The sequence below is a fragment of the Stegodyphus dumicola genome, chromosome 1, assembly GCF_044657685.1.
Source record: "Stegodyphus dumicola isolate Sdum_Otavi_A_Nest chromosome 1, ASM4465768v1".
Lineage (NCBI taxonomy): Eukaryota > Metazoa > Arthropoda > Arachnida > Araneae > Eresidae > Stegodyphus > Stegodyphus dumicola.
This window is the reverse complement of record NC_140768.1, coordinates 4,914,355-4,929,285: the sequence shown is the minus strand read 5'-3', so window position 1 is coordinate 4,929,285 and position 14,931 is coordinate 4,914,355. Positions and strand designations below refer to the sequence as shown.

Genomic DNA, 14,931 nt, shown 5'->3' with positions numbered 1-14,931 from the left:
TTTTTCTTTTTAAACCAGCCACTACGCGTCCAGCTTTCGTCTGGCTTTTAAATGTACCAGAAAAAGTGCCTAAATTGAACGCCAAGCATTAAATTTCAGAACTGTACCGAATCTTACTCTGCAAACAACTTTATCAAATAAAATTCGATAAAACTGTATCAAATATTAAAAAAATTAAAACTAAATAAGCAATATCCCTTAATACAAATATTAATTATCCTAATAAATAAATTAACCAACTTCCCGTTGCAAAATCTTAAGAATTCAAATGGTATAAAAAATTCGTTTCCTAAAATAATCCTGCAAAACTTTTATATGATTAAAATTATATATAATTAAAACATAATATAAAACAATTTCAATGAAATAAGCAATATTCCTTAATACAAATATTAATTATCTTAATAAATAAGTTAACCAACTTCCTGTTTTCAAATCTTTAGAATTCAAATTGTATAAAGGAAGTCTGTGTGTTTGTTCGCCTGATAACTCAGTCACTACTACAGCTATCATCACCAAACTTTCAACAATTCTTTTCTGAGTCCTGGAAAAAGATCGACGTCCACTATTTTCCAAAAAAAAATATAGCTGAAACCAGCGCTATTAATTAAAAACTCTTAAAAACACTAATTTTCGCGCTCATTTTTGTAAGTGGTAACACTAAAATGAAACAATGGCAACAGTGGTATATCAGGGCAACAATGGCTGGATGCCATTGTTGCTGATATAATGAGATAGAATTATCGATTTGTTGCAATTTCACCAAAAAAACTAAAAATTAAAAAAAAAATTCATTCGAATTTTGAAAAAATCGCTTCGAGCTGCATTGGTTGTTGTATAGATGAACCTATGTACCAAACTTCGTAGCCCTGCGTCTATTAGCTTACGCGCAGCACGAATGAAAGACACACACATAGAGAGACAGACAGACTTCCTTTTATTATGTTTAGAGATTAAAAAGTGAGTAGAACATTTGCAAATGCCTGTTGTATATTATAGAATTTTTTATAATTTGTGAAGCAGCTTATGGATAATAAAGCATTTAAGTCCATATCTGTCGAAGCAAACATTTGAGTTGAACTGAAGAATTTAATAGTCATCATATTACAGTAAATCTCACGTTTACCTAATATTTTTAAATTAACATTAATAAAAATTTTAAAGATTTTATTTTCGAGATTTATTTTTACTGTATTTTTATACGAAAATAGTAATGAATGTATTTTAAAACGAATACCGATTCTTTTAATTTGTCGTAGAGCGTGGTATTATTGCAAGCACTGCCATGAAGATGTAAAAGATGAAAAGTTGATCAAGAAATGCAAGTGTAAAAATCGTGAGTATCTTTTTCTTAGATTTTGCCAATTTGTTTACTTACAGTATTTTTTAGCAGAATGTGATATTTTAAAAAATAAATAATAACTGTTTATTGAGCTACATCTATTTGCAAGATGAACGAAATATCAATTATATATTGATGTTTCATCCATTTGTGCAGATAACTTATACTTCAAACTGTCACAAAAAGGAGCGTCAAACGTATTCCCCAGAAACTACAAATGGTGTCCAATGTTTGGTCTTCAAACATTTGTGAAATTACGTTTTTACCGGAGAAACTTCCATTATTGAGCATCTTTTCGTATTGTACTTCCCATAAGACTTTTACCCATAAGAAGTACTTTCCCATAATTGTTTTTATGACAGACTTGAAACAGAGGATTTGTGTTTCTAATAATTTTGTAAGATTTGAAGAAATATGTCATGCTTCTGTAGTTTCAAAAACATATTCAAAAAATCTGACACCACAGGACTTCCTGGTACGGAATATTAAGTTATACGCAATTTTCCTGCATTTCATATAAACTTATTTCCTTTGAATTTCCTTAGAGATAGATTTCTCATTCAATTTATTAAGTTCTCACTTCGCAAGAAGGCAGAAGTACATAAAAACTCAAAGATATAGCAAAATAACGGGTGGCCATAATTAAACTGACAGTGCTCTCAGTGTTCTGTAGCGCGATCTATTTGCGAGAATGACGCCACATTTTGTAGGAGGATTAAACAAGGACGAAGGATTCCGCGAAAAAAAAAATTAGTTCCAAAAGGTCACCGCTAGGGGAATATTTGGCGCTGTGTAATAGAAAATAGAGTGTTAAAAAATGCAAATCAATACGGAAATTACCCTTTATTTTGCATTCAAATGAGGTTCAATGTGGCTGCCGTTGTTGTGGACCACATATTGCATTCTGTGCACAGTATGCACAACAGCAAAAAGTAACATGTCTGCAGGAATCTCCCGTACAGTCCGTGATATGTTATCCTTCAACGTAGCCAGGTCCTGTACCACTCCTTGATAGACCTTGGACTTAAGGTAACCACATAGCCAGAAATCGCATGGGGTAAGATCAGGCGACCGAAATGGCCATGCAGTTGGAAAGTAGCGGCTAATGACTCTTTCTGTTGTGAATTTCTGTCGTATCATCTGTTGCACCCGTACAGCAACGTGTGGAGTGCATGGAAATTATTTCCTCCAGGCATTGTCTTTGCTGAAGTGACGGAATGACAAAGCTGTTCAACATGTGGCGATATTTCTCTCCGGTAACAGCACAGGTTTCCGGTTCTCTCGGGGTAAAGTTCTCATAGAAGAATGGACCTACGATAAATTCCGCTGTGAACCCACACCAAACAGTTACCTTTGGTGAATGTAAGGGAATTGGTGTGACTGCATGTGGTGATTTGTCATCCCAAATTCGGCAGTTCTGGGTATTCACAGTTCCATCCAGGTAAAAGTGGGTCTCGTCTTCCCATAAGATTTTTCACGGCCAAGCATCATCCACCTCCATTCTGGCAAGAAAGGTTGAGAAAAAGTCAATCGCTTATCATGGTCGGGGTACAGTAACTCCTGTACACGGCTGATCTTGTACGGATAGAAGTTGATAATCTTTCGTAAGATTTTCCATACCGTACTCTAAGGCATATCCATATTCCATAAGGCATATCCATAATAAAAGGTAATTTTATTCCGTATTAATTTGCATTTGTTAACACTCTATTTTCTATTACACAGCGCCAAATATTCTCCTAGCGGTGACTTTTGGAACTAATTTTTTTTCGCGGAATCCTTCGTCCCGTCTTGTTTAATCTTCCGACAAAATGTGGCGTCATTCTCGCAAATAGATCGCGCTACAGAACTCTGTGAGCACTGTCAGTTTAATTATGGCCACCCGGCACAAAACACCAAGAATAGTTAAAACAATTTTTACAATTAAAATTACAGCTTTTACGCAAAAACAAGCAATTCGGCCATCGGGCAAGAAGGCAGACCTTTCGGTGCACAAAACTGAAATTTTATTTTTGGCCTCACTCGGCAAAAAGACACTAAAGGTGCAAAAACTATATTCACTATTCTGCTAAATTTCAAATGTAAACAAATAGGACTGGTATGGTAAAAAATTAAGCTTACCCACTCTTAAACGATTTTTAAATTGTTGATAATTCTACAAATATTGCACGCAGATTAACTACAGGCATAAAACTTTTAACCGGAAGATAAGAACAACATAATTCAATCATTCTTAAAGCAAAAAAATGCGCAATTTACCAATATATAAGAATAAAAAAAAACTGATCTCACGGAGTCAAGTAACTGAGTGGGTATATATGTACTTGTATATATATATACTTTTGATTTGGCCAACTGCAATCAAAACGAGAGGTGCACATCTGCATGTTATAGCAGTCCTACATACAAAATTTTAATTACTCTGAGGCTACTCGTTTAACAAAATATTGTAAATTGAAGCACGAGAACAAAGAACCAGTTTTCTTCTTTCTAATAATACTTATCTGTATACATATAGTATATATATATATATATATTGAAAAAAGTTAAACATTAAATACTAAGGTACAGAATTTTTACTAAATCTTTTGAGTACCTACACAAATGATTGAAGACCAAGTATATGACATCCAGAGTTTTAACAAGAACCTCAACTAGAGTGTAAAAAAAAATCATGCAGCTAACATAGGTTCCATTAATTATAAATTTAACTTGTAGAATATTCAAATCTTTGTACTTCTGTATTTCTTCTGTAAATTTTCTTCGCTTTTTTTTTTAAAGGAATATACTAAATATTTTAATGCGATGTACAGTAAAAACTGATTTCTTTCATGCCAAATTATTTTTGTCTTATACTAATGTATGCTCATATTCTTGTCACTAAAATATTGAATCATATGTAGGATATTCAAACCGTAAATGCAGCACATTACACAAATCTCTTATTCACTCAAATGAGAATTCTAATATTTTAAGCTTTTTACAAAGGTAGGCAGTGATCATGAAGGATCAAATTTCTGCATTCGATGTAAGTCAGATTCTTTTCAAAAGGCAATCAAAATAGTATTCACATATCCAGAGATTTAGAGACGCTTAAACAACAACTAAGAATTCCTTATTTAAAGCAACATTGCTTCGCTATGGAGATTTTGTCATTCTTCAATAGCTGTTGCAATAGAACTATAATAAACACTTACATTCTTTGTGCAAATTAGGCCTAATTTTGCACAAAGAATGTAAGTTAGGCCTAACTTACATTCTTTGTGCAAATTAGGTAATTGTAAAGCACGCAAACGATTAACACGTTGTTCGGACCATTCGCCGAAATTCTATGACAAGTTTCAGAATTAAAATATTGCCATTAAATTTTTATCATCTTAAATAATACCCAGTAAAATATATCTCACTTGTCACTAAACGTCACTTACGAGAACGAGACATTCATCTATCCTTCTTGTAATACAGATAATTTCATTCCCTTCGACTGATGTAATAGATGAAACATTTAGATAGCCAAAATGTTTATCGATGACTGTACAGGCACTTCTTATATTCACGAATAAATTCTATGCAACTTCCTTGTGATAATTTGTTTGTTCTTTGATTATCTGTCTTCGATGCATTAATTTTACTGAATTATGTTAGTGATTAATTTCAGTGATGCGTATGGCTACTCTGAGAAACATGGCTTGCTTTGAGCTAATATTAATTTGCATAACAAAAGTCTAATAATTACGAAAAAGGATAACCCTTCTCGAAATGAAAATACGGTGGTCATTAAAATAGGATATGATTGATGTTAGGGCATATAGCATATCATTATATGCAAGCATGAATACGCAAGCCATATGCTAATACAGCAAGCAAATTCGCTATTTTGCAAGAATACAAAATTGGTTTTTGTTTTTTACGCTACTTCAGGGAATTTATATGAGTCCTTGATATTATTATTGCTGTCTCTGCAAATATAGCCTTATAAATGTCTCATGCCTATTTTTTCTCATTTAACAATTCAAATCTTTCAAATTATTATAAGATAAGTTTTCAGTTAATGGAAAATGATCTAGTAATGATCTTTCTGGTCTTAAGCAACTGAATATCAATATCAAACCTGAAGGGTAACTTTTTTCTAATTTCACATACTGCTCATTAACAGAGCAGTCAGTTCATAAAGCTTATAGCATTTTCCCGTCATTCGCCATTTTAAGACCAGAATATCTAATATTTGACCAGTGTGTCTTGCTTCACGATATTTATCTTAGAATAAACACTAGGGAAAAAGACTTTATATTCTCATTTTTATTTGATTACCCCATGCACAAGTAAGGAATACCTCACAGAGAAAATTTTCTTATTCTGACAAGATTAACATTATTATTATTATTATTTTGTTTTGTTTTGTTTTGTTTTCACATTCTGTCTCCGAAGTTCTTGAAAAGTGTTATACCATTCTTTTTGAAAATTACATAATAAGCTGTGTTAACATAAACGATTGTTTCGTTTTCAGCTAAAGTGCTTTCGAACAGAGAGAAAAAGAATATGAATGTGATGCATTTCTTGCATTATTTTTAACACTTTTAACTTATATATTTTAAATTCAACCGCAATCTCTATCCAATTAGTTCTGCTACACCAATGACGAAAAAAAAATATTTGATGTCATTGATATATCCTTCTTTAAATATTCGAGGTATCTAAACGTTAATAAAATCTGTCTATGAACTATTACAGTTACAAAGATATTAAGCAGCCTGAAAATGCAGTATGAATGATCTTTTTATAATATTCATAATTTTCCAGCCGTTCAGTATTTGCATTTGCATTTATTTCTACAGGTAATGTTGGAAAACATTCAAATCAGTTTCGCAAGTCTAGGCAAATACCTTAGAAATGACTGCGCAAAATTAAAATAACCGAGTACAGCTGTAGCATTTATTTTGCTTTTAAAACAAGCTGAGCATAGATTTTGACTATATTGTAGGAAATTTTTTTTCTCTCAATAAAATAGCAACCTTAGCTCATACCATTACCTAGAATGAGCTTTTTTTCACTTTAGAATCATATGTGGATACGTGTTTTAAATATTGGGCCATATAAAAAGTCTTCGCGAATTTTTAATGCATTTTTGAAAAAAATTTTCTTTACTGAAAATCAATTTTAATCAAGTACATATTGGCCATTATTATTATCTATGAACTTTTGCCATTTTTCTGGTAGCTTCCTAATGCCATCGGTGTAGAACTTCTCTGGTTTATCGTCGAAAACCTTATAAGGTATTTCTCCCACTTTCCTAGCGTGCCTTCGTGGTGTAGTGGGTCTGCACGCTGGGCCGGTATTCCAGAGGTCCGTGGTTCGATTCCCGGCGAAGGCGGTTGCTAATTTTTCCTCTTGCCTGCTTCCAAATAAACCTAATGTCTCTACAGTGGCGCCCGAACTAAAAAAAGGGTTGTGGATGTTGACTCTTCACACCCAAGGATTTGGCGAATGGGTCCCCTAAAAACCCCAGTCGCCCTTTAGAAAGAAGATAAGGTATTTCTCCCACTTTCCTAGCGTGCCTTAGTGGTATAGTGGTTCTGCACGCTGGGCCAGTATTCCGTGCTTCGGTTCCCGGTGAAGGCGATTACTCATTTTCCATCTTGCCTGCTTTCAAAAAATCCTAATGTCTCTAGAAACTTTGCCAAGTGATTTTCAGCGGTGCTTCGGTCGGCCAATTTTTTACGATCAAGAGAATTTTGCAGAGGCCGAAACATATGGTAGTCAGACGTTGCAAGATCCAGGCTATATGGTGGATGCTTCAAAACTTCCCAACCAAGTTCCATCAATATATTCCCAGTCATCAAATATGTGTGTGGTCGCGCATTGTCATGATAGAACACAACACAACTTCAGTTGGCCATTTCTTTGGTCGCTCTTTCTGGCTTGCTTCGTTATTTCCTGACAGCTTGCGTGCCGGTCTTGGTCTACCAGTTGCAAAATTTCATGGACTTTTTCAGTGACTGGCCGACCAAAGTGAGGTGCATCTTTAACATCCGAAATTTCCGAAAGGCAATCGAGCAAACCACTCCTGGGTCCTTTGTTCACTCACAGCATTCTCATCGTACACTTTGCAAATGTTTCGGCATGCTTTTTCAGCTTTTTTACATAAAAAAAGCATCACATAGCGTATTTCTTCAGATATTTAACTCATTTTCAAATCAATATAACTTTAGCACGAGCAACGAATTTAAAAAACTATCTTCATACACAATGGAAGCTGAATGCCACTTTTTCAGCAGATGTTCCTTTGAGATAGTCTGGTGAATGTTGCCGGATATATAGGCATCAACACCATCTAGTGGCAAAAAACCGCGGAGGCTTTTTATATGACCCAATATAATGCAGGATTTTCGTTTGAACAAACAATAAAATTTAAATTCGTGATGTATACAACATTTCATTCGGATGGCGGAAAATTTGCTTCAATATAAAGAACGGCTTGGAAATTCATAAATGTAGTACATATGAAAGCTTATTTCTGCTTTGGTAGACACCAAGTAACTGGATTAATTTATCTGAATAAGTTACAATAATACGCTATGCTTAATCGTTTGAAGAAACAATTTTACAACAATTACAGGAATTCCTGTAACTTTCCATGGATGCCCTCCTTTGTCAATAATTATCAGAAACCGATTTTCCTATAAGATGATATTTTTGTTCACTTTGCCAGCAACATTTTTTATCACAATGACCTAAAGGAAACGTTTTCCTGCGACATTTTTCAGTTTGCTAAAAATGCCTTCATATCATCAATAATTGACAGAAGGAAAAAATTACAGCTAGACAGAGCGTCCTTCTCTTTGTCAGTGATATTTACACTTGATGATGCTTAACATTATCCTAGACAAATGCAAAATCAAAATGATTTATACAAATGAATATATACTGCAATCAGCAGCGTGATAATGTAAATGCTTCTCATTACATGGGGTTAAGAGGAAATGCCATTTGGACATTCCCCGTTCCATCAGTGCATCAAGCAGAAAAAACGAAATTGAGTTTATCCTATATGTAATTTTCTCCTTCTTTTCCGCATCCTTCGTATTGTAACTAGAAGCATAGTCAACGCGTATTCGAGAGGTCCAGGATTCGAGTCCCTAGGAGGGCATTCTACATTTTTACGTCTCCTGTTTCAAAATAACCTAATGATTCGAACTAAAAGTGCCACGAACTGAAAGGTGGTGAAAGATAATTTGTCACCACCAGGATTTGGCAGCTGGGCTCCCAATTCCAAGTCGCCCTTTAAAAGAGAAAATAGTATACAAAGTTTTTTTCTCCCTCCTTTCCACATGCCTTTATGGTGTGACTGCTAGCATACTCGACGCGTATTCGAGAGATCCAGGGTTTGACTCCCGGCTAGAACACTACATATTTTCCACGTCTCCAACAATAAAAATCCTAACGACTCTACAATCCATTTGGAAGAATATTGGTCTTTCATAGGCGAAGATAACTGGAAATATTTGATAGCGTCTTCTGTTAGAAATTTTAGCGGACCATCCGTAAATTCATTCTATTTATGTTATAGATCCTATTCGTACTATCAGTGCGATAACAGCAGTCTATATTATTTGCTTTAAAACATCTATCGAAAATTAAATTTCTGATATGTACTTGAAGAGAATCTGAAAAAAAAAAGCGTTGAAATCTCGAATGTTGAACACTTTTGCGCCATCAGATTAACCGCTTGGGTACGGATTTATTTGAGAAAATATTTGCATGTAGAACGGATATAATTTTTGGTTGCGATTCATCAATAGCTGCTTCACTATCAGGAGTATAATGGTAACAAAATTTATTATTTAGGTAACTCACTATATATCTAATCTTTCTTAATCTGTCATGTTTATTTTCCTTTTAATTATCCATAAAATGTAGAAAGCTTGATATATCAAAAAACCTATTGCATGGCATCGTGCTGGCAAAAATTGGAGTACTTAATGCATATCTTTTTGACCAATACATATGCATTTTTGGCTTCTTCATTTGCGAAATCAAGATGCATAATGCAATATAAGCTTTCATTTCATCAGAAATTGCAGGAAACCACCTTTTTTTTTATACAACCTTCTTTTTCTATCCCTTGTCTGGTATATCCATTCGTCTCTCTACTATAGTGTCCCAAAAATCTTCATTCGAGACTTCTCTCAAAACATGTAAAGGCGTAGGATTACTACTTAGTCTACGCAGACTCAAAGGATTAATTCCAGATATTTCAGAAAAACGTTTTATATCGGCTACATTTTCTTCTTTTTCCCAATTCCATTCCTCTGACACTGGATCACGAAAAGATTCACTATCACTGCTCGATAGACGTCTTGTGCGTCTTCGAAACGTTGGTTTTATATTAGAATTGTCATCATTTTCTGGTTCACGAGAAGATTCACTATCACTGCTCAATAGACGTCTTGTGCATCTTTCGAAACGTTGGTTTTATATTACAATTGTCATCATTTTCTAGTTCAATAACGTCTTCATCACCTTCGCTTTGTATTTCATTGTAATTGTCAATTTCAGGATCACTAAACAATCCTTCTTTAGATTTCTCAAAGTCACTTTCGCTATCACTATCATAAAATATATTTCTAGTTTTTGATATAATGGGGCAGTGTATCGCAAATAATGTTCACCGAAATACAGTAATTGCCTCTTCTATTATGACTGATACAAGCTACAATGAAATGAACAGAATTGTGCATAACCTCGAATAACGTTTTAGACATGTCATCTGCTCCTAGGAAAAACAAGTGAATGTCGTCTCTCATACGTCTAATGTACCCAAGAGTTTAATTTTTGGTTTGACGTCTTAGACACGTCATCCGTTCCTAGGGGGAAAAAGTGAATGACGTTTCTCAGACGTCAAATGTACCCAAGGGGTTAAATAAGCTTTCACTGTACTGAATATCCATGCAACTCGATGATTATTCATTAGTGCACTGAAAATGTTGAAATAAATTGTACTTTAAAATTACACTCCAAAATGCGATTAATCTTTCCGTGCTGTATTTTTGGTCAAGTGGAAGTTCCTCTCTTTTTTTAATGTATTTGACTACCACCTTTCTCACTGACTAAATAATTTTCATTCATATTATGCCCACATGCAGCCAAAGATTCCAAACAGAAAGGTAATTGAGCTTTTTATAAGTTTCTTTTGTGGCTTTGAACTTGGCCTTTTAGTGTTTTGGTTGAAACTTGCTAAACGCTTTTTTTAATCTTTGCTTTGGCTGACTAATATAGGTGCTAATTCTTAACTTTTACCAATAACGTAACAAGTTTCAAAATAGCCATAGTGCTTTTTCTTATTTATTTCTATTTTGTGTTTACTATAATTATTCTGTCGAAGTCGAAAAACACCGTCAAAAGCCAGTTTAGTGCATTAGGTTTAAACTAAGCACGTGCATTCAGTTGTAGATAGAATTTGGCTGTATTGTTGGGGAATAATTCTAATATTTATTACTAGTTTATAGTATTTGCTATTATTTCCCTCTTAAGGCACCAAATTTCAATTTTAGATTACGACTTATGTCACTTATGCATTATTTTAAGTAGATAGATTTGGCCCTGTAGTGCTAAAATATTTTCTTTGCGTTAAAGTTCCCTAATATTAAAAAAATAAATAAATAAATAATAAACACAAAAAAAAAAAAGAAACCCCGAACACATGTTTGTGTGCAATGTCAGTGAGTGTGTATGTAAATATTTGAGTTCATCAAGATCGTCAAATGTCATCACTTATCATTTTCAAAAGGAATTTCAAGGATTCCATTGTTTTCTTGTGTCAGTAAACGGAAAGTATTCAACAAATTTGAGAAAATTCTCCAAGACGAAAATTTCCTCTGTTAAATGACCTCTGATAAAAATATTTACTTTTATCTACAGATATCTAAAGTGTTTTATATAAACCAGTTTACGTTTTGTCTAACCAGTTTAACATATCTTAATTTAAAATTGAAATCTACTAAAAGCCCTATAAATGAACAAAAAATGAAGAAATAAAGTGTTTAAAGTCATTATTCTTAACAGATGTAAGAAATCTGTTAACAGGTAAACAGCTAAAAGTTCATCGGACATTAGAGACTTCACAAAGAGAATGGAATATGTATTGCACCAACACACTAGCCAGCTAGAGATTGATACCTCTGTGAAGTTACATGACATTCGGTGGTGATGGATGTTACTAGGTTGTTCCTTAGTTAGCTGAGACTAAACTGCAGTCACGTGGTTATTGCAAAGGGATGGGGGGGATTTGAATTGAATCTATCTCCTGAGAAACACAGGAGTTGTTATGTTTAAACACTCAATTTTTTCAGACATGATTTACGCATTAGAAAGTAGTTAGCCTCGCGTTTTAAGAATGTAAAATGTATGGCATTCAACAATCTAATTTTATGAGCAAACGGTTTAATATGCATTCTTAAAACACATTTTAGTGAACTTACATACAATGAATTTTAATTAGGTCGTCCACCGAAAACATCGCGGACGAAAACGTCGCGGAGAAAACAACGCAAGATGAAAAGTTCGTGGTACAAAATATCGTGGGAGAAAAGAAAGCAAAGAGAAAACATCGCAGCTCTAAAAAACATCGTGATACGAATTATCGTCACCCAAAATAAAGCCGTTCGAAAACCTCGCAGTTTAAAAACAACTTCGTAGAAAATATCGTGGTAAAAAATGAAGTACCTACAAATCATCGCATGACGATAACATCGCACACATGCGTTTTTCGAGTATTAAAAGCTATAAATGCATTTTAGCATAATGATTTGGGAGCGCAAAAAAGAAAGAGAGATATTTTAACTTCATATTCAAGAATATTTAATATTTTTTAATGAAGTAATAAATTTTTGCTGAAAAAGTAAGAAGAAACTTAAGCATTTAAAAATTGAAAATCAGTAGAAAATTAATGCAACTTATAGCACTTAATATAATTTTTAATTAACATAGTTAATTAACAAAGGTCATTAATAAATAAATATTTTTATAAAGTTTTACTCATAATTTTTCGTGAAAAATACAGCCTAAAAATGTTTGAAAAAGGAAGATGAGTAACTGCATGCGGTAACCTCCATAAAAATTGCTTAGTTAATTATCAGATTACTTTCTTTCACGTTTGTTAATCTGATATTGTTTTGGTGATAATTATATTGTTTTGGTGAAAATTATATCTTGTTTTGTTTCCGTTTATTCTTAAAGTGTTGTTAACATTTCTTACACTTTCAAATCTTTATGCAAATACGCATTTACAACTTTTAAAACCTGAAAAACGCATATGTGCGATGATTTGTAGGTGCTTTAATTTTTACCACATTTTCTACAACGATGTTTTTAAACTGCGAAGTTTTTGAATCGCTTCATTTTCGACAACGATATTTTGTACCACGGTGTTTTAGAATTGCGGCCTTTTCACTCTGCTTTCTTTTTTCCCACCATGACGTTTTCGCCTTGCTTTGTTTTCTCCGCATTTTCGTGCGGTATGTTTTTGCCGCGATGTTTTCGGCTGTAACCGCAATTAGAGCACCTTTTACATTTCATCCTATTTCACTCATTGATTCTGTCTAACAACTGATTATGAAATTCCTATGCGCGAATTTAATATATGAAAAGGGGATCGCAACTGCATTAATTGGAAAATTAATTACATTCATTTAAAAGAAATTTTAACACTAAAATTTGCAATCAAGAAATAAATATGTGAACCTGTTTCAAAGCAGGTTTCTGAAAGAGGAAGAATAATAGTTAAGTATTTGTACCGCCCCTCCAAAATGCAAGTATTGTATCAAAAATACAAATATTGAATAAATTTTTAAAAACAAATTCTCAATGAAAAAGCATTCTTTTCTACAGAAAAATTGAAGTACACAATGAGAAATAGCTATTAATTTGTTGAAAACCTTCCGTCTACATTGTGATTCTCTATTCAATTAATGATGGTAAGCCTTTTAAAACACAAAACTTCTTTTTTTCTTCTTTGTTAATGGAAACTGTTACTGTGTTATTTTCGCTACAGTGGCGCTGTTTAAGAAAGGTGTCAGAGCTGTCCAAGTTGTTGGACGGGCAAGTACGTTCTTCTCTTTTAAGTCTTTTTTTTTTTTCTCGGCACTTCAGCTGTTCTTGATGTTGTTGATGTTGTTATTGTTGTATTGGATGGTTATCGAAATCTACCCCCAGTGGTGGCTCTTTTTAAACTGGAGCGACTTTCAAACTTAGATTTAATAATAAAAGTAAAAGCGTATGCTCATCAAACGATGTAGAAGAAATATAATTATTAAAAAAAAATACTTTTTTAATTTGTAAAGAAGTGAATTTCTGGTAAATGAAATCACAGCGTCTCGAAGCCGGCTAACAACAATAATACTGTAATCTAAATTACTAAAATTTGGCGTTATCGGTAGAATTTGTTTCCTCTTCAAACATTTATATGGAGCTAAAACTATGCTCCTTTCTACCTCGTTCCCAAAAGAAAAATAAAAAAAAAAAAAAACTCAAAATATGCTTATGTTTATGATGCAAACTAATTCGCGAATAATAAGGTAATTATTTTCATGTAAATTATATATATGGATTTTTCTTAATTTCATTCTAATTTTAACAAGCATTATTTAATTATAAAAATTCAGATGAATTCTTTTTTTTATTTGTTTCTCTGTATTAAACTTATCTTGCATTTGCAAAGTGGATGATTTTGGTAAAAATTTTTTAACTTAACGTTTTGACATTCGCTAACGTTTTAACTTTGTTGTTGCAGTACCTCATTAAAATTTCATGATTTAAATTTAATTTTTAATTATCTTTAAATTTGCTTTATACGAATAAAGATAAATTAAAATTAATCTTTATATATATGTATCACAACAGTACAACGACATGATAATATAACTTCTTATTAGATTAATAAATATTTGTAGTTATCTTCTTATTAGATTAATAAATATTTGTAGTTATCTTTTTTACTGAAGCAGTTATCTAAAACAGGAGTTCTGCGACATTACACTAGTCATTTAAAAAGTGTTGCAGTACTGCATGACATTCATTCACATCTTTAGTGACATGACATTCGTTATAAGTTATATTATCATGTCTAAATCAACGTTTGATAAATTAAAATTAATCTTTATATATATGTATCACAACAGTACAACGACGTTGCTGTGACATTGCAAATGCGTCGCAATGTGACGATCTCAATGATGTTGTAGGCATAGCTTAATGCCCGCTTTTCTTTACGTCACACTGTGATGTTTGTATGATGTCACACTGCAACGTTTATGTGATGTCGAATTGTGACGTTAATGTGAAGTCACATTGTGACGTTAATGCGTAGTCATGCTGCTACATTGTTCTGAAGCTACACTGTGACATTGCTGTGAGGTCACACTGCGACATTCATGTAACGTCACATGGCGACTTCGATATAACGTCATAGAGAAGAGTGACGTGAATGAAACATAATAAAGTGGCACGAATGTCATGTCACTAAAGATGTGAATGAATGTCATGCAGTACTGCAACACTTTTTAAATGACTAGTGTAATGTCGCAGAACTCCTG

The 14,931-nt window shown here is 33.2% G+C and overlaps 1 protein-coding gene across 1 annotated transcript in view; it reads left to right on the top strand.

Annotated features, from left to right (window-relative positions):
• The window catches only part of LOC118194290 (calcium-activated potassium channel slowpoke-like), a 240,720-nt gene that overhangs the window by 157,928 nt on the left and 67,861 nt on the right, over positions 1-14,931 (top strand). Inside the window, exons 15-17 of the mRNA XM_035365509.2 lie at positions 1,260-1,336; positions 10,486-10,506; positions 13,392-13,442. Coding sequence (XP_035221400.1) covers positions 1,260-1,336; positions 10,486-10,506; positions 13,392-13,442 — 149 coding nt within the window. The remainder of the gene's footprint in view (positions 1-1,259; positions 1,337-10,485; positions 10,507-13,391; positions 13,443-14,931) is intronic.